We start from the raw sequence: 22,605 nt of genomic DNA on the forward strand, positions 1-22,605 counted from the left end.
TCTTGAACGGAACTGTAAGTTGGACGCAGGCAGCACTGCTCAGAGCCCTACACTACTGGGCAGCAACTACTGGGCCCTTTCCTAGAGGACACGACCTGCAATCACCACGAGTGTTAAAACTTGGAAGGACGGATTTAATCTCACCTTTGAACATACTCTAAGGTCAAAGTCAGAGGCAAACCATAATGAAATTTTTGTGTGGTTTTCTGGCCTGCCTCTTGGTTCATATCAAGGAGCAGAGAGAAAAGTGTTAGCATGAAGGTAAAAGAATAGGGGGCCACGGAGGCAAGAGAATGAATACCCGCTTGGCATCACAGTAGCGAAGTCCAAAGGCGTGAAACTGAGGGAAGAACGTTGGCTTGACAGCAATGATCTGCGTGTAGAGCTCTGCAGGCCGGGACATGGCTGGAGTGCCAGACAATAGGATCACCCTCTTGGCAACCTAAAGATAAAACAGCCAAAAATGCTCTCAACACAGTGAGGAGAAAATGAGGGGGGTTGCTGCCCCTATGGGAGATTCCTTAATACAAAATATCAAAAAGGTCACAATGAGGCAGGAGCTGGGTGCCCCCACCCTACCCCAGGAACAGCAAATCCCCAGGCCGCAGCAGCTTCAGCCTTCGCTTCCTGGGCTCTCTCAACTGTAAGTATATACATTTGAGTTGTGTGTGGCAGGTGGTTGGGAACAGCACAATTCTGGAAAAGTAGCAAGCACCTTCACCACCAAGCCTTCTCTGCAGCCCATTCTTAACTTTAAACATCTCAGAACTTTCCTTTGTCAAAGATGGCAAAGACAAACCTTACTCCAGAACTGTGTGATCTCTAAGTCAGGGCACTCTAGCCAGAGAAAAAGACCACGTGTATTGCAAGTTAGATGTCAACTGTCATTCCTTCTGTCCCTCCTAGCTGCTGTCACCGCACTTACACCTCCTGAACTATCTTTACAGTGGCCCTCACTTGACCGCAGGTCTCTTGAGATTCTGATGGATATTCTTGGTTGTCCATGTGACTACATCTGGTATTAACTAAAACCCAAAAACCTGTGAGGGATTTTGTCTTAATTAAATCATTTGATGTGAGAAAACTCACTTCTTTTTTTTTATTTTAATTTTAAATAGCTTGTTTTACATGTCAATCCCAGTTCCCTCTCCCTCCCCTCTTCCCGAACTCCCCTTCCCCCCCTCCATCCCACCCTATTGCCAAATCCTTCCACATAGGGGATATCTAGAGTCTGACATTTTACTCTTGGTAGGGTCAAGGCACTCCCCTAAGAGTCCAGGCTGAGAGAGCATCCCTCTTTGTGCTATAGGCACACGAAGACTGTTTGTATACCAGGGATAGACACTGATCCACAGCTCAGGGCCCCATAGTCTAATCCAGATCTCTGAGCAGGGAAGACACACCTTCAATCTGCTCCCTCTTTGCCTGCTTGCTCTCTCTCTAGCAAGTCCATTCTTTCACTGGCATTAGAGCCTACTTTTTTGGGATTCTGGTGTATACTGAAAACCAGCTGAGACATCCATTTTCATAGACAGAACAACTACTGGATTCTTGGAGGTTCCATTGGTAGACAGCCAACCAATACTGGAACAGCTGGACCACAGCCTGTAAGCCATTCTAATCACTCCCCCACACACATACACATCCCACACATTCTATAAGTTCCAATCCCCTAGAGAAGCCTGAGATCAAGGACTGGGCCGTTCCTACTTACTTTCTGTAGCACTTTGTGCCTGGCACAAAGTAGGCAATCAGTCAATGTATACTACATGCTGAGAAAAATTCAGAGGAAAACTAGTTAGTGTTGCAGGGAACATGAAGTAAACACAAGAGATCCAGTGCAGGAACAAAGCAGGAAAGAAATCAATAGGCCTGAGTTTCCTGCAGAACAGATTTCTGATATTCAAGTTAAATTTACCATAATGACCCTGCTAGTATCAAGAGTAAATAACAATGACAGCTTGCGTAGAAGCCTCTAGATCACTGGTTCTCAGCCTTCTTAATGATGTAACCTTCACATTGTGATAAGCCCCAACCATAAAACTATTTTTGCTGCTACTTCATAACTGTAATTTTGCTACTGTTATGAATCACAATGTAAATGTCTGAATTGTAGGGTATCTGATATGTGACCCCTGTGAAATGGTCATTTGCTGCCCTACCCCCAAGGAGTTGCAACCCACAGGTTGAGAACCACTGCTCTAGCTGATGTCTTAAAGTGTTTCTGTATATGTTACATGCACATATTAATGTGGGCATGTGTGTGTTATAGAGGTGCGCATGGGTGACATGTGGACGGAGGCCAATGGTCTATGCATTTGTGGTCTTCAATTACTATTTGCCTTATTTCCTGACACAGGATCTCTCTCTCTTTCTCTCTCTCTCTCTCTCTCTCTCTCTCTCTCTCTCTCTCTCTCTCTCTCTCTCTCTCTCTGTCTCTCTGTCTCTGTCTCTGTCTCTCTCTGTCTCTCTCTGTCTCTGTCTCTGTCTGTCTCTCTCTCTCTCTCTCTCTCTCTCTCTCTCTCTCGTTTTGTTTTTTGAGACAGGGTTTCTCTGTGTTAACAGCCTTGACTGTCCTAGAACTTGCTCTGTAGACCAGGCTGGCCTTGAACTCACTGAGATCCACTTGCCTCTGCTACCACTGCCAGGCTGCACAAAGTCTATTACTCATTTGGCTAAGGCATCAGGGCAATGAACTCTAAGGATCTGCCTGACTCTACTCAAAACTCAGCACTGGGGATCCAAACTCAGGTCTTCACAATTGTGCAGCGGGCAACTACTCACTGGTTTTGTTTTTGTTTTTCTTTAAGGAAGAAATGTCTTTTCTAACTTCACTGTATTTCAACACTCAAGTTCATTTTGTAATTACTATGAACTTTAAATGATGGGCCCAGATCCACTGACCACACTCAGCCTGGGTCTGCAGTAGCCTGCTCAGCAGAGAGCAGGAGAGAAAGAAAGAGCTGGCTAATCCAACTCAGGGGACTCAAGTTCTTCATTTCCCTGACTCACACCTGACCCAGGCAGATCACACCCAGATCATATCTTAGAGAAATGGGAGAGTGACACCAAGAGGAGGCTGTGCCGCAACAAACATCAAGTCGTCACAACCGTTACAGTTAAAACTCCCTCAGCTTTGGAAGAGACCCCACTGTGGAGCTCAGCGCCTAGAAACTGCTTGTTAACCACGATAACCTTGAGCTAATGGCAGTAATACAAGGCGATCACATGCATTAAATGTCCAAGGGGAGGAAAGGAGGTTTCCAATTGGATGCACTGATCATTAAAATAAATAACAGTTTAACCATGGGAAGAAAGAGGATTCCTCATAAATATACAGTACATACAATTCTCAAAGTGCACTTCTGCCCTCTCAGCCACTGCAAATACCTAATCCCATTCTGATGGCAGAGCCATGATTTCTTTGGCTATGATTTCCTGCACGGTTTAGCGCAGACTCATTAAAATAACAATGGGCTTCTTGAATGATGTCTGTAGCATCTCTGTTTGCGGCTTCAGTCTATTTTAAAGAAAGTAGCAAGAGACAAAAGAAAAAAAAATGGAAACAGTTTCAATAGGAGACATCTGCTCATCATTCAGACTGTGTTCCCAATGCCTCTGTGTTTGCCTGGGGATGGAGCCTGGGCCAAACCAGCTCCCAGGCCAGGTGGCAGACTCGCCCCAGAGATGAGTCAATAGTCAGTTCTTCTCTTATACTTCCCAGACTGAAGTGACAGGAGAGGGACTGAGGGAGAGATGTAGGTGTGGAAAAGCAGAGGGTATACTGCTGAAAAGAAAAAGGCTGGCTTCGAGAGGAAACCAGAAGAGCATCTCATCTGTGATGGAATGATGTAACCTGCTCTCTGTTCAAGACCCGAGATTGTGATCAGTCATCTACAAGGCCTTTGATCTGTGCCCACCTGAAAATAGTTGCTCTGCTTGGTCTACCTCTGAGAAACCCACCCCCAGGAAAATAAAGATGTATAAAATGATATAAATTTATGCTAAAATAAACACGGTGTGGTCAACTTGCCCGTCTGAGGAAAGACCGTGGAATCTGAGAAGAAAACAGTGGGACAACGTAAAGGAATTCTGTTTGGTGTTAGGAAGACAACGCAGTTCATAAGCACACACTGTGAGGGCAGCTCTGACATTTCCTCAGAGCTGAGCGTCAGATGCCATGCAGAACACTCAAATGCAGGACAAGTTAGTGCACCAATGCACCAAGGAGAATGCCATGCGGTCAGCCAAAGCAGATAAGCTACACATAGATTGGCTACACATAGTATATCCCCTTGCTCAAGTACTGATGTTAAGAGGCTTGGCCTTTGGCTGAAATCAGTGTATGCAGGAATATTAACCCTAGCTGCCTCCTGCAAATGACTGCATCCTGAGAATGCTCCCCTACAGAAACCTCCCACTGCAACAAGCTAACCACTCTCCTCCAGAAACACACAATACACTCGCTTCCTCATTCTGTGGTATATAATAAATACACGGACTTCTCAGGCTGCTAGTGTGTCTGTCAGAGCTACAATCCAGCCAATCTCAGCTTTCAGTAGGTATGTCTAGTGTCTGCTCTCTTATCACCCCAGGCAGGTCAACTCCAAAGCTATACAGGTTGGAGTAGCTAGGTATGGTGGCACACACCTATGATCTCTGCAATAGAGAGGCAGAGGCAGAAAGATCAGAAGTTCAAGACCAGCCTGGGCTACACAATGCACTGTCTCAAAATGGAAGAAAAAAGAAACAATAACAAATCAGGGGCTGTAGAATGCCCCTCAGGACAGAAGAAAACACAATTAGAATTAGTAAGTAAAACATTGATCTCATAGCTATGTCTATCTCTGATGGACAGCAAAGATGGGAGGAAAAGACAAGTTTTTGTTTGTTTATTTTACTGCGGTGTAAGTTTTTGCAAACTTAATCATCTATTTATTTAAAAAGCAAAAAATAAACAAAAACCTCAGATTTTTAGCTGGCATCTCATTTAGGCAATTATCAGAACTAGGGACTCTAGAACTCATCATGGTGTCACAAACCTATGCAGTGGGGTCCAGGACACAGAACAAAGACAATAGGACTTCATCAGAGAGTGTATAGAGAAGGCCTTGCTCCTGCTCTACATGCCCACTGTTGCCCACCCTAGAGCCAGAACACACCCCAGCCCATGTGCTCAGGGACAGGTGTAGATCTGAGAACACGGGAAAAAATGTACATAGCAGACCTTCTAGTTAACCACAGGCCTCAGATGGTGTGAAGCAGACCTAGACCAACCTAGACCAACCTAGACCAACCAGGTAAGCTTCAGCTTTGCCAGAGATTGTCTCTGAAGCCCACAGCCCTGGCCTGGTTCTACATTTAGATAACACATCACTCCTTGGCAGCTTTGCCTACGAGTGATGCAGTTTCTCCTGAGCTGTTTAGTGACATGTTACAGGTCCTCTCCTGAGCTGTTTAGTGGCATGCTACAGGTCCTCTTGTGCTGGGGGTTAGCCAGAGGACGACTCAGAGTCTCTCCTCATCTGAGTCTGTGACCCTCAACAGGACTCCATGTGGCCTGGGTTCTTGGCAGGGTGTAAGCTCGCACAGAACCCATCAACAGATGCCCGATGCCAGCACTGAGTCCCACCCCTAGCTAGTCAGCCTGGGCCGCCATCTGTTTGGCCGGGACGCCCTGCATGCCTGAGCAAATGTTGTATCAAGGCCCTAAGTCTCTCTCAGCCACACTTACCTTTAGGATAGGCACAGCTGCTCGGCAGCGGGCAGTCTTAATGTTTTTGAGGAAGTGCGATTCGTCCTGGAAGAAACATCCACATGAGCAAATCGGGACAGTCCTCAATACACAGACAGATCCCGACCTTGAGCCTGGCTTGGCATTTGCCTTGGAGATGCTTCCCTCAACCTGTTGCTGTTCAGAGACGGAGCAGTGTGGCTACGGAAGGACCCAGGCCTGGGGCAGCTTCTTTACTATGCTCTGGATACATTACTGTCTCTTGCTAGGACAGTTTTCCACCTAGAGAGGCAGGCATCATTGTCCCTAAATCCTGGAGCCACTGTGACTATCCTGGAATATTTTTTCATACCCCATTTCACCAGAATGCTGCAATCCTTTCAAAGCCACACTTGAATGTGTGCCAAGCCCAACATGACTCCCACAAAGACTCATTACCAAAATAGCTTTGATAAAATACGTGTTCTTGTTTGCACACACTAAGAACATAGAGCGGTTCTCATGTCCAGAACACACTGAATATCCCCTGGGGTCCACAACCATGTCTTCTCCTTCCCTGCACTGAGTTCCAGCTGCGTTTTCATTTAGGAACCTTGTCCACATATTCTGTGCTGACAGCTGGCTGGGCACCAAGTTTGCCCAGGTGTTCATGAGATGTATGAAGAGTGAAAAGAAAAGCCAGTTGCTGAAAGCAGTACTTGGAAGGAGGTGAAGATGTCTTTAAAAACAACTCAAGTAAAAACCGCTTTTCTTTTAGCAGGGATAGGGACGTGTCTTTATATCAGGTGAAAGACAATTACTGACTGCTGAACTATGTGTCTGAGTCACCACATTCACACGGTGATACCAATGCATGCACACACCCTTGCTGACAAGGATGCAGTTTTTGGGACCCAGAATGGTCTGGGTGCACACATGCTGGCCTCCATCCCTGGCCTCCCAATGCAGGAGGGATGGACTAGAAACCTTCTAATAAACTTGTTTCACCTGTTTAAAACGCTCCTCCTGGCCCACACTCAGGCATAAGAGCTGCTTCAGGAAAGGAATAGATCATTCCCTACAAAAGAAAGGCAGTGATTTCTCTTGCCCCCTCCACCTAAAACCAGAGAGGATCAATGAGGGCAAATTCCCAAATTTGAGGAACCCTTCAGAGTGTCTAAAGAGACAAAGTACTCAGGACCCTGCCAAGTCACTTACAATAATGACGACCTTGAAAGGGGTTTTTAGCTGCCTTTCCAACTTGCTAAGAAGATCAAAGCTAACGATGTTGACCAAGCCAGCTGTTAGGCGGCCCTTGCCGGTCACCACCACGTTGATGTTCTCTGGGCTCAGAGACGGCAGCCACCGGAGAAAGGCCTGCAGGTGACAGGGGACAGCAAAACAAAGTGACGACCCAGCCAACAGCACTCTCATTGGGGATCAAGTTTAACATTCCCTGAAGACATGCTCCTCTCCACATCCCCCTGCAACTGCCGAACCCTGGTTATCTCTACCTGCCTCTAGTCCACTCCTCCCCTCACTATTTACTGACAGGAGTCTCTCCTGTGAGCAGGCACTTCACGTGCCTACAGGTTCTTCTCTGTGTCCTCTAGATGGTGAGTGCAGCCACTCCTGCTGGGAAAGAATGATTCTAAGAATTTTAGGAAGGTCCTGCAAGAGCCTCTGGTACACTAAAGGCAAGCTGCATTTACCGACGACGATGAAAGTACTCGTTGGTCTTTACAAAGCTACCTGCTGCTCCCCACAGTCCATCACTGGATGAATCAGGCAACCCGGGGCTGCAGGAAGGCCACTGGGTGTCTCCAGCCTGAGCATGCAGGTGCCCCTGGCCTTGCCTGGGCCTGCCATTTCCTGACATGAGTTCTCTTGTCTTGGTTCTGCTTATAAGCAGCTCCCTGACTCTTTCTGGACTTTTTGAGGAAAATCTAACACACACAGGCAGGCTGAGACGCATCCTCTGCAGTCCGACTCCAGTGCCTCAGGGAGAGGTCAATCTGTGATGCTCCACATCAGCAGCACAGAGCCATAAAGCCTGGGAAGTAAGCTAGGCCTTTCTTCACTGCATTTGCTTAAATTTAAAAAAAAAAAACTTAATTATTCAATGTTTACGTCAGGCCTCCATCTATTAGGTCTCTGGGGAGCATAGACATACTATGTACTACACAGAGCAGGGAAGTCAGGAAGATGCCTCCTGAGGAGGGAGCACAGCTCTTGACCTCCTTGAGACCTAGTTTGTTTATCTGAGTGCTGTGTCACAGGACTTGGAGACACATTCTAGAAATCTGGTACAGTGCAGAAAGACAGTCTTGTATTACAAGGGCTCAGAGGTAGAGTATCTGCTGAGGGACTGGCAACAGCTCCCTAAGCTGGCAACCGCTTGGCTTTCCTCCCTTTGGGAATAACATGACTCCCCATTCTCAGGGACCAACTCACCTTTCTGCTGGTCTCTGACCCACATCTAGACCTTTCCTGATCCCAGGCCTTGCTCTACACTATAATTTTGACGTTCTAGCCCTTCTAAGGAAGCCCTTCCCAATGATTCTAACGCAAAGGAATCTAACCTGCTCCCAGGTGAAGCGCACAGAGGAAGGCACGACCACCAGGAGTGGCCACTCCTTTCTGTAAAAGGCTGCTATGCAGATGGCCTGGATGGTCTTCCCCAGGCCCATGTCATCAGCAAGCAGTAGACGGCCTCTTTTGGATATGGCAAAGCTGCAAGGAGACAGACAGGGTCAGCAGGGTCAGGTAATATCACAGTGCCTGGGGCCATTTTGTCCATCTTAACTAACCTGAGACCACAGAGCTGAGAGGCCCCCTCTATGCAGGCTGCAACACTGACGAGAATGGGCCCCGCTCTCAGCAAGACTCTCTTTCCAGAAAGGACAGGGCAGGAGTCATTTAGGAAACAGAATAAGAAAAAGAGGGAACAGACAGTGACGGCGCAGCATGGTACGGTCACTGGAGGAGGCGGAGAAGACGACAGAATCGAGAGCGCAGCCAATGAGAAAACTCTGCCTGAACCAAGCACAGGATCACAGGGGACCGTGAGAGGCCATGATGCAACATCCGCACGCAGGGGTTTGCTCTCCCTTGAGAAAGGTGCCCAGGAAGGACACAAAGAAGTAAGTGGAGTAGAAATACAGCATTCTGAGGATCAAGGCTTACTCTCTATGCCCAGGAGCAGAGTGGAGCCAGCAGTGCTAAAACTACTGGCCAAAAGGCCTGCCAGGGAGAGGATGAGAACTCGGCTTTAGCAAAGGGTTTCCTCACAGACTGGCAGCTCCCGGGCACCTGCACCAGGCCTGAGCTGGAGTCTCAATCTATCTCGCAGTACCTGTGCCTCTTGATGCCACTCCAACCGCAACAGTGAGGTCGGAGCAAGAAGTACCTGACCACACTTGGGAGAAACAGTGACGGAGCACTTAGGAGTGGTGCTTGGCACCTCCCTAAACACTGGGGAGCAGTTTCTATTATAACCACCGTCCCTCAGGAGGGAGGAAGCAATGAGAGCAGAAGCAGTGAAATGATTTGCAAGTGTTGCAGATGAATCACTGAGAAACTACAAAGAGTCTGCACATCAGACATCTGGTCACCTGCTCCAAACTCCAGTCCTCTTTCATCTAATTTGTGAAAAACTGATTGCTGGCTCAGAAACCAGTAATGAGCTAGTGGATGCTCTTTTCCTTTCCTTCTTACACAGTAAAAACAAAGAGTAATCTCTTCCCATCAGCTTGTGGGCACTACAAGACTTTTCAGTTGCCCTTGGCCTTCTGGTAAATTTCCCAGGATGCAACAACTGAGCAGCTCACTGGGGACCAGAGGCAGGCACACGTGGGCCAGTGGGTATCCTGTCCTGGTACTTCCTTGTCCTCTAGTAGCCCCGAGAAGCAGCCTCCCTTTCTGCAGCACAGAAATAGCACTTAGTCTGTGCTGCCAAACTATGGAACACCAGCCACAAGCCCCGGAAAAGAGCACCTGGCCGAGCAGAGAGCAAGCTAAGAAGAAAGCCGAACTGAAGCAGAGATTTCTGGGGAGAAATCGCTTTCCTTCAGCTGATGAGAACCGAGCCGCTGTACACCTGCAATCCAAAGTCCTGGTTAACTCATGGAATTGGAAACCAATGGTAACAGTAAGCTTTGCTAACAGCACACCTGGATGTTCAATGCTTAATGTTGAATCTAGATGCTTCCAAACATGCATGCAATGAATGCATGTAAGTATTCATGAAAGAAGCATTTGAACCCCACCTGTGCTAAGTGATGAAATTCAAGCAAGAGAGAGCAAGAGGAGGACCAGGAATCTACCTAACGCCCTCTCTCTGAAAGGGCATGAGATTAGACACGAGCTTGGCATCTACTCCAGAAAGGTCGGCTTCAGGCACGTCGGCTTTGGCATTGAGAGATGTCTTCTCCAGCTGAGATGCGAATGCCAGGGTCACTGTCTTGGGCAGAGGGTCCAGCTGAACTTGTCGGAGATCACGTGACTTTGCAACTGGAAGGAGCAAACAGAGGTGTGTGAAACAGAATGCACAAGTCCAAGAGACCTGAAAAAAGACAAATGGGGTTGGCACACAGAATTCAGTAAAGATATTCTGCTACATGCCATTTTCTTAAGAGGGCTAGCTGCAGAATATGCCACTAGCTCAGCACTGGACTAAATAACAGCCAGCACTCCCTCTCTCTAGTCCTTAATGCCTACACATAAGAGGGTATTCTGTAACACAGAACTGGTTTGCTGACTATACTAGAAAGAACTGTCTGATGTTTATGATTTTTTTCAACCTCAAGTAATTAATTTTCTTTCTTTATAGTTCCATTCAAATACATAAAGACCCATATCCATTAAAATAGCCATTCAAAATCATCCCAGAAAGATCCTAAAACACCAAGTCTTCAACAGAATGATTCTAGTCTTGTTTTCATTCTGATGGCTTCAGTGTTTGAGGAAAGAGAGAGAATACTTAAATCACCTTCTGTCAACAGGCAGGAGAAACTCTGTGCTCTTCAGAGAGAACACTAGGGGTTCCCAGTTAGACTGGAAGAACAGTAGTGCTACTAACAATGTCAAAAGCAGAGTCCACGCACAGGTCACAAACCAAGAAAAACACATACTTTGAATCTTGTTTCATATGGAAATAACTTTCTCTTCTTGAGAGGGTTTTGTAGTTGTCATCTCTATAGTGAAGCAGCTAAAGTATCTGTCATGGGGAGTGTGTGTGTGTGTGTGTGTGTGTGTGCGCGCACACACACACACACATAAAGAAGGCTCAGTGAGTAAAAGAGCTTGCTGTGCAAACATGAGAACCGGGGTTTGGATACCCAGAACCCATGTAAAATCCAGATGCATAACATGCGTCTGTAATTCCAGGAACCTCCAGGGAGACGGTAGGCAAACACAGGAGAATCCCCAGGAGTTACTGGATCAGCCACCTTAATGTACACAGCAGAAAAGCAACAAAGAGACCTTGTATCCAAGGTAGAAAATGCAGACTCCAGAGGTTTCCTTCTGATTTCCACACACATGCTATGGCACATGCATGCCTACACACACACACACACACACACACTCTCTCTCTCTCTCTCTCTCTCTCTCTCTCTCTCTCTCTCTCTCTCTCTCTCTCTCTCTCTCTCTCTCACACACACACCAAAATATAATGAATCCTTTACTCTGAAGGTGACTTGCTCATGACCTAGTCTCTGAAGCAGGGGTCAGTGAAAAAAGGCCTGTGGCCTGACCAGCCTGCTGCCTGTTTGTTTTGTGGGTTTTTCCTTTTTTTTTTTTTTTTTTTCCTTTTTTCTTCAAGACAGGGTTTCTCTGTGGCTTTGAAGGCTGTCCTGGAATTAGCTCTTGTAGACCACGCCAGTCTTGAATTCACAGAGATCAGCCTGTCTCTGCCTCCCGAGTGCTGGAATCAAAGGCGTGTGCCACCACCGCCAGGCCGACCTTTACTAAATTTAAGTATCAGGTGTTAGTGAGTCGGGTCAGCAGGTAAAGGTGCATGCCACCAAGGCTAGAGACCTATATTCGATGCCAGGAACCCACATGATAGAAGACACACAATTTTTCCTCTGATCACATGTACCGCATGCTATAATACATGTAGATATACATCCCCTCTCCATTCAAACACAATATATATTATGCACACACACACCCCAGCTGTTTCCATGAATAGAATTAACAATACAAATTAGGTAAGACTGACGGCTTTAACATAAAGTAGGTTGTCGCATACTTTTTATCCCGTAAATTAGATCTCAATGTGCTAATTTATATACACTTCAGGAGATTGAGCACTCAGTGTACTCAGCAGAAGCCATTTGCATCATAATTCTAGCCATCTTCAGAATTCAAATACCTGGAGGAAGAAAGCGAGGTGCTGCCGAGCCGCTGGTGTGCAAGGCCTCTGTAAGCACCCCATGCTTTCCGCCATGCAAAGGGGAAGAACCTGATGCCACTGTCTCCCACAGCTCTGCTTCTAAAGTCCTGTTACTAGTTCAGCTCACTGAGTGCTCCTGAGAACTCCACCCTGGCCAACGCTGTCTATTGTCCTTTCATTGGTGCTGGTGGATGACAGGCATGTGCCGTCTGGCTTCATGAGTCATACAGAAGTCATTTCTACAAAAAGCTCTTTGGCAGGGTGCGCTAGCCACACAGCTGAGAGATGCTAGTGTTTCCAAACAGCAGCTGACAAGACAGGATCATGGAGAACCCTTCTGGGCTGTGACGCAGGGGAAAACAAAGGGCCTCATGCCAATTTTACTGCAGGCAGAAGGCGTCCAGTCACTTGGAGAGAAGAGACACCTCTGAGAGTCACTTTCTTAGAGGAAATGACTCTCACCGCATCTTTGATGACACACTCAGGCCTCACTGCCATTTCTTTTCTTTGTTTTTGGTTTTACGAGACAGGGTTTCTCTGTATTGTTTTGGAGGCCCAGCCTCGAACTCACAGAGATCTGCCTGCCTCTGCCTCTCGAGTGCTGGGATTAAAGGCGTGCACCACCACCGCCCGGCCTCACTGCCATTTCTTAAGTAGCTTCTCACGCATGTGCTCAACTAGCTTGGCATCAATAATCTGACTTCACTCTAGGAAAGGGCCTCCAGGAGAGAAGAAAGTGCACACTCCCCAGGTCTGCAGCACCGATGGCGACTGAGCCAGGCTCTCTTCAGTGTCCATTCTGGCCTCTCAGTGCTAAGAGCTGCCTTCAGAACACTGACTATGTCAGGTTACAAACCAGTAGGAGTTCCAATCTTATTTCTGCCACCATTGACTTCACTGTGACTCCAAAATGTTCCCAGTAAGGCAAGCAAAGGTTTCCTTACTGAGACAACGTAGCCAGGAAGAAGCATATAAAAATTACAAGTCTAGACTCGCCGACTCAGGGCCTAGAGAATTCCTAATTTCTAATACAAACTCATTATGTACATTTTTCTGCATGAAGAACTGGCTGAGTTCATTAGATATTTTAAGGTTACAGGCCCGCAAAACATTAGGAGCTGCCATGGAGGCCTGGCCTTGCTGCACAGTTTCCCAGCATTGCATTCACCTGCTGTTGCCACGTATCCTGCCTGCTTTGTCACTCATAGGAGGCTGAGAATTTTACTGCTCACGTATTTGTCTTTCTTGGTCAGGGAAGCAGTGAAGTGACAGGAAAGAACTAATTCCCGTCTCTCGTCAGAAATTCAGGTTAGGCTAATAGTTCCCTTGAATCAAAAGCTCCAAACAGCAGTCAGAGGTTCAGGTCTACACGGGCCATTCTTCCTGCTTCAGCCAGTTTTCATGGTACTAAAACAGCACCACCCCCTATTCAATTTAACCTTGCAGTTTACAGCAAGGCCTTCCTCAAGTAACAAAGGTTTTCCTTTGTATTTATTTATTCCTTTGTATTTGTCTGCCAGTGAGACAGATATGGATTTAAAAAAAAAACAAGAAAAAAGTATTTCTCAGATACGAGTTTTATGCAGCCTAGGCTGAACTCAAACTTTGCTAGGTAGCCAAGGATGACCTTGAACTTCTGATCCTCCTGTCCCTACCTCCTGAGTTAGAGGCACAGGCCACCACACACAGTGGATCAAACACAGTCCTTAGGTATGCTAGGTGAACACTTTATGATCTCCAGCCCAAAAGACAAGTGGGACACAAAATAGTGAACCATCTTCCTGATATCTGATACTACATAGTAAGTCAGGAGACATGGAGCACAGAAAGCAGCCCAGCCCACCCTCTCCTTTAAAGCCCTAGCCTGATGGACAGGTAGCTAATGTCTCCTCACTCCCACAGCTGGCCAGCGAACTGCTATGACTGTCACCAACACACTCCTCCCCCCATCTGGGAGGCCCAGTAAGTCCACAGGGCGCCAGGAAGGAGGACCACAACTGTGAAAACTCACTACTCTTTAAGTTAGAGAAGACCACTGTTCCAGAACAGACTATGACCACAACCACCTTTCTCTGGCACATTAGAATTTCGGTCCATCCGAGAAGAGTACAAGGAAGAAAAAACGGTAAGCCAACCAGGCAGCTCCCTTTTGTGGTAATGGTAGCTGTGTACACTGTGCACACATCCCTGCTCTTGGTCAGTCTCTAAGTCCTGTTCAAATCTCTTCACATCAGGTCCGGACCTCTGCATCTGAGAGAACCCAACCCATGATGCAGCCTCAAACCACAACACTCTCCTACCTTCTGGTCATCGGTTCTGGAGGTAAACCGCGAGGTTGTCTAACGTAACTTCCATCCCAGCTATGTAAGTCCATCACTCCTCTGATTTCCCAAGTCTATATCCTTGACTTTAACTGTCTATAATGACAGGAAGGCTTCCAGGCCCTAGGAGTTTCAACTGCACTGCCTTGCCCTTATGGATCAAGAGCCCTGTGTCTGAATGGTTTTCACAAAACTGCTGGTGCCAGCAGGCTTGAACAAGGCAAACCCAACACATCTTTCATCCAGCTACTCTGCCCTCAAGCATATGGATGTACCACTATTATGGCAGCAGGGGGGAGAAACCTCTCTTCAGAGCCCTTTTAAAGCTAAGGCTGCTATTACAGGTTAGCAACGTGATCAAAAGCAGAGAGGTGGCTTTCTCACTCAGTTTATTGTGCTCCTCCAGGAGAAAGCTCCACTTCCTGGTCTTGGCATCTGCAATGAGAAGAGAGAAAGAAGCACACATTCATTCACTGTCCAACTTCATGAGCCTCCAGCAAGCTCCCATGATGCATGTGGTGGTCCCAAGGTTGGTAACACAGCCACCACCAGGAACTTATTAGAAACACATCTACCCTACCCCATTCCCACGCCGTAGCTAGAGGCCTCCTAGGTGTTTCCTATGTACACCCAAGTTTGACACCACTGTCTTAGGGTATGGAAAGGAATTCCGTTGTAGGGCAACTACTGCTTTCCTGTTCTTCTAAGGCTAAAATAAATGGATTTTAAAGTCAAGGCAGCAATGCACCTCCTGCATTTGTCAAGACAACACTGACCAGGCAAATAAGAAAACAGGATGTTCTCTTTGGAATGCTTAGAGATAAAGCAGCTGCCATTACGTGTTCACTCTGGGACAACCGAGCTGTCACTGTCCTGTAGATATATCTCTATCTCTGTCAGGAAAGTTAGTTTGGACAACCAAAGGTGGAGACAAACAGTGCCATCACAGACCTCGCAGAGATCAATCACTTACCGTAATTCCTGGAATCCATCTGTTTAAAGAGTGCGATCAACTCCTCCGAGTAGCCGATGTCCACCTCAAAGCGGGCCCGGGAGATGAGCATGCACCTCCCCGTGACAAAGGCAAGGGAAGGAGCCGAGGGAAGGCTGGTCTGTCCCCTGACACTGCCATCAACCCCTTCCAATGGCTGCAGGGAGACCGTGGGGAGTCGCTCGGCTGCATTCACTGTGAAGAGGAGGAAAGGATGGAACTGATCAGGTACATGACACTGGATGACTTTCACCTGACCCAGGACACTCAGAAAGCCAAGACAGGACAGGATAGGGCAGTCAATTCTTCTCTCCCTTAAAATTTTGGAATTAAAAAAATGACAACCAGGTATCAGATATTAACAGAAGGTTGTAGCTTGCTTGTGATGGTGTTAAGTGTTGTAAGTAATCTCGATTGTGCTTGAGAATCTGCTGTAGTTAACACACCACAAAGCACCCTTGGGACCCTATACATAACTGCTTAGAGAGCAAGGAGATGAGAAACAGGACTGACAGACCACAAATACATGGCTTTCCACATTATTTTATTACCTGTCACTGATGCACTTTGTGGTCTGTCAAAAAAGAAAAACAAAAGAAACAAACACACAACCAACCAAAAACTTTATACTTATTTGAAAGGCAAAACTGCTAAGACATCTGCAGAAAACTTAAAAAACAAGAAGAGTACCAAAAGAAGGCACAGCGCTGCAACCAATCAGAAAACAGGAGGGAAAGTGCCCAGGAAACAGAAACGCTCCCTTTACAGATAACCACAGAAAGACAGGCACATTACAAGTTGAGAAAAAAACCTTCTGGGAAAATTGATGAGGAAGGAATGAGTTTCAAGAGGTGATCATCATGACTCTACTTCGGGGGGCTGAAAACACAGACATAAACTTGAGCACACAGGGCTTCTTTACCGATGCCAAACCAGGAAACCGGAAACAAATTAAACAACAAGAAAATGACTTAGGCAACTCTGCCATAGTCATACAACAAAACGTTATTCAGTCACTGCTTTTCTCTGTCAGTAAGAAAATTTGAGAAAGACAAAATACAAAATTTACTATGATCAACAATGCAAAATATGTTGAGGTTCACAGTGATCCATTATAATAATGACACCCAACATTCATCACACAGAACTAACTGCTAGCTTTCATTAAAATAAAAATGTTTATGAGAAAGGCAGAGTACAAATTATATACAAATGTAACATTATTTACTTAATGACAGAAAAAAGTGGGGAATGAACAGGATCAAAGTGCCAGCTATGGCTGAGTCCAGAGACTATGGGCCTAGTGAATTCTCCTTCTCTGGGCACTAACACACTGTGTATTGTGTGGTAAGCATGGGTAGGGTTAGAAAAGCAAAATCCAGCTGGGGATACAGCGCAGTACTGAAGGCTGACCTAGCTCATCTGTGGTCCTGGATTCAATCCCCAGCACTATAGGAAAAGAAATAAAATTGGTGTGTGTGTGTGTGTGTGTGTGTGTGTGTGTGTGTGTGTGTGTGTGTGCAGAATCCACAGACATATGTAAATCAGTAACTGTTGGGGACAATATTTATTGATTTGTGATAATGCTAACAAGAATAACTGGGCCAAGGGTGTACATCAGTGACTGAGTACTTGTTTACTATGTATAAGGCTTTGAGTTTAATCCTCAGTATTTCAAAAAGAAAACAAAAGCTGAGGGTGGTGGTGCCGCAGAGGCAGGCAGACCTCTGTGTGTGAGTTCCAGGCCAGCCTGGTCTACAGATCGAGTTCCAGGTCAGGCTTCAATGCTGCAGAGAAACTCTGTCTCGAAAAAAATAAAATTATATACATATCAGTATAAAAAGTAATCATACTAAATAAAAAGTCATGGAGAAAGACCTCAGGAGGGATCAAGCCTGCCTACACCCTGACCAAACCTGCCTAATCCTGACCAAGCCTGCCTAATCCTGACCAAGCCTGCCTAATCCTGACCAAGCCTGCCTAATCCTGACCAAGCCTGCCTAATCCTGACCAAGCCTGCCTACACCTAACCAAGCCTGCCTACACCTTGACCTCAGATTCGTTCCCTTCAGAACTGAGCAAATATGTTTCTGTTGTTCAAGATCCAGTCCACAGCAGCCTTACCAAAGAGCAGGACACTACTTTTGTAAAACCGTATGTTTTACAAAGAAGAGACCAAGGAAATAAAGAGAAAATTCTGCAGAAATTGACCCATCACTCCCCAGAAAATGTCCTGGTGAACCCAAAGAACTCCACCTCATATGCCATATCCTCAGAGAAGAGACTTGAGCATGGACCCTCAGCTTCTGAAATGGGCAGGAGAGAATGGGTGTAGACATCGCTGCTGAGAACAAGGGGAAAATGGGAAACAAGAGTCTCAGCAATTTCTCTGACAGAAACAGCAGGACAAGGAATCAGTGTATCAGGCTTTCTTTTGGGCTACTGACCAGTTCCCCAGTTATGACACAAGACATGGAAACTTACAATTTATGAATGCTCAACCTTTTTTTTTGAAGATTGTACCATTTTTTTAATTTAAAGGTGTATTTACTTTGTATTCAGTGTTCTGACTGTATATATGCCTTCAGGCCAGAAGAGGGCACCAGATCTCACTACAGATGGTTGTGAGCCACCATGTGGTTGCTGGGAATTGAACTCAGGACCTCTGGAAGAACAGCCAGTGCTCTTAACCTCTGAGCCATCTCTCCAGCCCTTTACCTTTCTTTCTTTCATTCTATATACCTTACTTTCCTGTTTCCTCCCGGTCTGGCTGGCTGATGGCTGCCTGGCTTCTGACCATGAGCCATCTCCCTTGTTCTCTCCTCTCTTCTTCTCATTCTCTCCTATTTTCCTCTCTGCCCACCAGCCCTGCCTATTCTTCTTCCGCCCAGATACTGGCTGGTCAGGTGCCTTAGGCAGGCAAGGTGAAACAGCAACACATCTTAACATAATTAAACAAATACAGCACAAATAAATGTAACACACCTTCACATAGTTAAAATAATATCTTTGCCTAGTTAAATACTCAACAAGATAGAAACATGGCCATAAGACAGTCTCAGAAGGACAATGATGCACCCAGGGCTGACGATGAACCTGCCTGAGCTCCTGAACTTTGGGGTTCACTAACCAGAGGCTAAACAATCTTCTCCTTAGGAGCAAGGCCTGACACAGCTACCTGTCACTGCTGGAGGTGCCACAGTATAGGGGGAACAGGCACTCCGATTTGAATTCCAGTTGAATAACTAGCTGTGTGTCTCTGCATTAGTTACTCATTAGAGACTTCATTTCCCCACTTGCAAAGTGGTTGTCATGAGAGATAAGAGATCATGTAACTTAGGACTGAGAAGAGCCCAGTGCACAGAACCATTAGGTGCCTACTTACTCAAGGCTCGGTAGTCAGTCATGCTGAAGTCCCATGTCTTCATAACAGGATCTGAAATAAACAGAAGGCTGATCACTTTTTTTTCATTTGTTCTTTGACACTCTGTAAGAGTGAACAGAGACCAAATTCAAAGTTTGTTGATTGACAGGCTCTCACAGACTTAAAAAAACATCTCTACAGGAGACAGAATGCAAACACAAGTAACTCTGCTTCATGGAGATAGCAATTCTGGCCCAGGGAAGTCATTTAACTAAGTAGGCTAAGGCAGTCAGGACTAGAACCCAAATCCTCTGAATTGCCATGGAATTGGGCAATGATATGAGCAGTAGCTGTGAGGAACAGCAGAGCTAGCCACACCCCAGCTCTCCCAACAGATCAACTGACCCAAGCATGTTACTTAACATTACTGAGCTAGCTTATCACTTTAAAAACTGAAAGGAAAAAAAATCTACGGATTTCAAACTACTGTTTTTAGGTGTCAATGCTACAATACATATGGCACACCTGGCAGAGGAGGTCAGCAAAGAAAAGCTCTCCCTATGGCCATGCAATGTTCCACAACTGCTCGAGACAATGTCTATGACAGAGGGAACGTTAGCTAAAATAGAAAAGTGTAATGTGCCAATGTGCCTTCTTAATATTTATGAGAAACTGTTAGAAGATAGTTCAAAAATAGAAAAATGAAAAAGCCTCATTACCATAGCGTCTGCTGGGCAGAGACTTAAACACGGCAATGAGCTCCTCATTGTAGCCAATCTTTACCCGAAAACGATCTCCCGTCCTTATGCACGTTCCTTGCAGACAGCTTACTTTTTGGGTCGAGGTTTGCAGTTTCTTTGGGGGTCTCCCTTCTGTTCTAGGTGTCTTCCCCCCTAAGGCATAATAGGTATCCGAAGCACTCTGCCCAGAGGTGGAGGGCTTCACTGTCTTGGCCTCTAACTCGGGACCCTTGGGAAATGGTCCAGAGGAGGAAGCTGCTCTGTCCTGGGAACACGGTCCTAAAGGTCCCCAAGGCTCCTGGGCTGTGGCAGCAATGGGTGTCGCCTTGATCTTATGAGAAGCCTGGGGATGACCCTGATCTGACTTATAACCCAAAGGCTGTTGGTTAGAGATGTTTGCAGGACTTGGGGCAGGGTTTGAGCACGCTGTAGACCTCTCTCCTTGAACCTTCCATATCCCCTTTGCCGGCTCTGGTGTGCTTGGCTGAGAATGGTTGGAACTGTGAGGTCTCTGGTCAGTAGGAAATGAATTACTGAGATTCTGTTGCTTGAAAGGGACACCATGGCCCACTGGCTTAGAAGGCCCCTCTGGGAGATTCACAAAAGGTCCCCGCTGGGGCTGGGAAGGGCCGGAAACAGTGGAGCCTGAAGCTGTGCTCCGGGGCTGTTCTGATAACTTCTCAGCTCGACGGGCCAGAGCCTTCTGTCGATTCTCTTCAATCTTTTTCTTCTGCTCCTCTGTAAGTGGCAAGGACATTTTAACACATAGAGGCTCATGCAGGAATGTCACCTTTTAATTGGGAAGCTGGCAAAAGCTGTGCAAGGTAAAAACACTGAAATAAAAATGACATTCAATATGCTCCTACTTTGATTTGACAAGTTTTTGTCCCAGATAATGTATTAGAAAAGGCTAAAGGACAAACTGAGTTTTCTTTTATAATTAAAATGAAAGCAGACACACGCACACACACACACACACAGAGAGAGTAAGTAGCATATGAAACAGTAAATTCAAAACTAATTGTATTTCAGCTGGACTGTTTTTCTCCTTCCCATTCCCTAGCCAAAGTGAGTTAGTTAGCAGATCCCAAGAAGTTTATAGTGAAACCTAACTTCATTAGAAAGAGCAAAGACTACATTTTAAACTAGAAAGGATAATGGAATAGACAGAAATGGACCAACCAACTACATACCATGGCGTGACACTTGCTAAAATATAAAATAGCCTGTTTCCAACCTGGAAGAAGGAAAAAGAACATTAGCCTCATAGAGACTGCACACTAAATTCTTTCCTTGTATTCAATCCTCATTTCATTTCTCTTAACCTCTTGGTCTGCAGGTGGACCAAGGCAAGCTAGAGCAGCTGGCCTTAAAGCCTGATTTCCAAAATGCAACAGCAAAGGGAAGAAGTGAGGGAGGCAGAGGAGGGCAATGGTTACTGTACCAAATCCAGATACAAAGATGTAAAGGGTCACCTGCCACACATTACCAGGTTAATTCAGAGCACAGTCTGAAGTTTTCTTGCCACATACGTGGAAAACAGATATTCATTACAAAGTAGGGCCATCCAAAAAACAAAACAAACAACAATAACAACAAAAGTAGGGCCACCCATACATTTTGTTTTGTACTGTGATTTAATTTACCCCAGCCATTTTCCTATGGGCTGGACCAGTATTACAGTGCTCTAGTAGCAGAGGCCAGAACACCAAATTCTCTGGCCGTGTTCGGTCTAAACCTTATATAAATGGCATGCCTTATAATGTTTATAACACAGGAAATACTCCAGTAGTACCGTCAGTCGTCAAAGGAAGGTCTAGACTCTAAACTTTAGAGGGTTTAAGATTTTCTTCTTTTCTAATATTCCCTTTAAACAAAACACCCCAAAACATCTTCTCACAGATGTAACACTCCTGTCTGACAGCGGCTGTTAAAACTCTGGAGTCTTGTGCACAAGTAGGGTGATCTACCTAACTGCCAAGGCGTGGTATGCTGACTGCCCACCCCAGTCGGGGAGGTGAAATCACGGGAGAGGTCCCACTAATAAGTCACAAACCACAACTGCACCCCTCTCCTCCCCACATAGACGTCCCTCTTTGCTGGGACCTGGACTTAACTTCCTTTCTTGGCCACCTCCCGAGGTCCGGGGAGAGCGGACGCCCCGCCCCACTTTGCCTCTAGAGTTTCCACTTGGATCCTCCCTTCCCCGCCGCTACCCTCCTCTAGCTGCATTTGGTCTCGTCCGCCTCCAACGCCGCTACCTCCTTCCAGCCCACTTTCTTACCTAGCGAGGCCCGTAAAGCCATGCACCTTCGCAGAAGAACCCTCGCCCAGGAGCGTCTCCTAAGCCTTGCCTAGACAGTTTATACCTCTAGCCGGACTGTTAAAGGAACTGAAACTCCAAAAGCCGCCAGCTCAACCATCTTGGGGCGGACCGCGGGCCATGAGTGGTTCGGTCACCGTTGAACTACACTTCCCAGCATGCAATTCGGCCAGAGATCCCAGTCATAAACTGGGGATGATAACACATTTGGTGTAGGGCCTTCTGGGGTTTGTAGTTTGAGTCAGAAAGCCTGCCAATTGGGGGCTGGTGATCGGGGAAGGTGTGACGTTTAGGCGGGGCGTGGTATGGTGCACCCTGGGAGATGTAGGTCACGGTCTCTCCAAATGTTTATTTAGTCTGGCATAAAGGCATCCCGTGGAGCTGAGCGTTCAGTGTCAGTGGTGTCTTCAGTGGACTTCTCAGACAGCCAGACTGATTAATAAAGATTTCCTAGACACACCCCTTTCTCATAGTTTTGTCCTTGTAATTTAAGGCCCAGCCGCTGCTTGAGTCCCTCCTTTCCTGGGCCAAAGAGGAACCAGCATTGGTAGAGCTTTCATCAGTCAGTGTGATGATCATTAAGATGAATACAATGAAACTTACATAATCCCTACTTGTATTCCAATCTTGTCTGGAATTCAGTCTGTAGCCAGGGATAACTTCCCTGTCTTCACCTCCTACAGGCCTGCACCATCGTAAGATTGTTACTACTTTCTCCTTCCTTCCTTCTTCTTCTTCTTCTTCTTCTTCTTC

The 22,605-nt window shown here is 46.3% G+C and overlaps 1 protein-coding gene across 1 annotated transcript in view; it reads right to left on the reverse strand.

Moving 5' to 3' along the window:
* Positions 1-21,997, reverse strand: part of Smarcal1 (SWI/SNF related, matrix associated, actin dependent regulator of chromatin, subfamily a like 1) — a 40,589-nt gene extending 18,592 nt beyond the window's left edge. The window contains exons 1-11 of the mRNA XM_013113791.3: positions 21,814-21,997; positions 20,723-20,766; positions 19,509-20,344; positions 18,811-18,861; positions 15,408-15,620; positions 14,819-14,869; positions 10,039-10,225; positions 8,296-8,446; positions 6,932-7,090; positions 5,735-5,800; positions 302-442 (exon numbers count right to left, since the gene is read on the reverse strand). Of these exons, the coding sequence (XP_012969245.1) occupies positions 302-442; positions 5,735-5,800; positions 6,932-7,090; positions 8,296-8,446; positions 10,039-10,225; positions 14,819-14,869; positions 15,408-15,620; positions 18,811-18,861; positions 19,509-20,286 (1,797 nt within the window). The 5' untranslated portion in view covers positions 20,287-20,344; positions 20,723-20,766; positions 21,814-21,997. The remainder of the gene's footprint in view (positions 1-301; positions 443-5,734; positions 5,801-6,931; positions 7,091-8,295; positions 8,447-10,038; positions 10,226-14,818; positions 14,870-15,407; positions 15,621-18,810; positions 18,862-19,508; positions 20,345-20,722; positions 20,767-21,813) is intronic.
* Positions 21,998-22,605: the final 608 nt, after the last annotated feature.

This window comes from Mesocricetus auratus, unplaced genomic scaffold (genome assembly GCF_017639785.1).
Source record: "Mesocricetus auratus isolate SY011 unplaced genomic scaffold, BCM_Maur_2.0 Super-Scaffold_100010, whole genome shotgun sequence".
Classification (NCBI taxonomy): domain Eukaryota; kingdom Metazoa; phylum Chordata; class Mammalia; order Rodentia; family Cricetidae; genus Mesocricetus; species Mesocricetus auratus.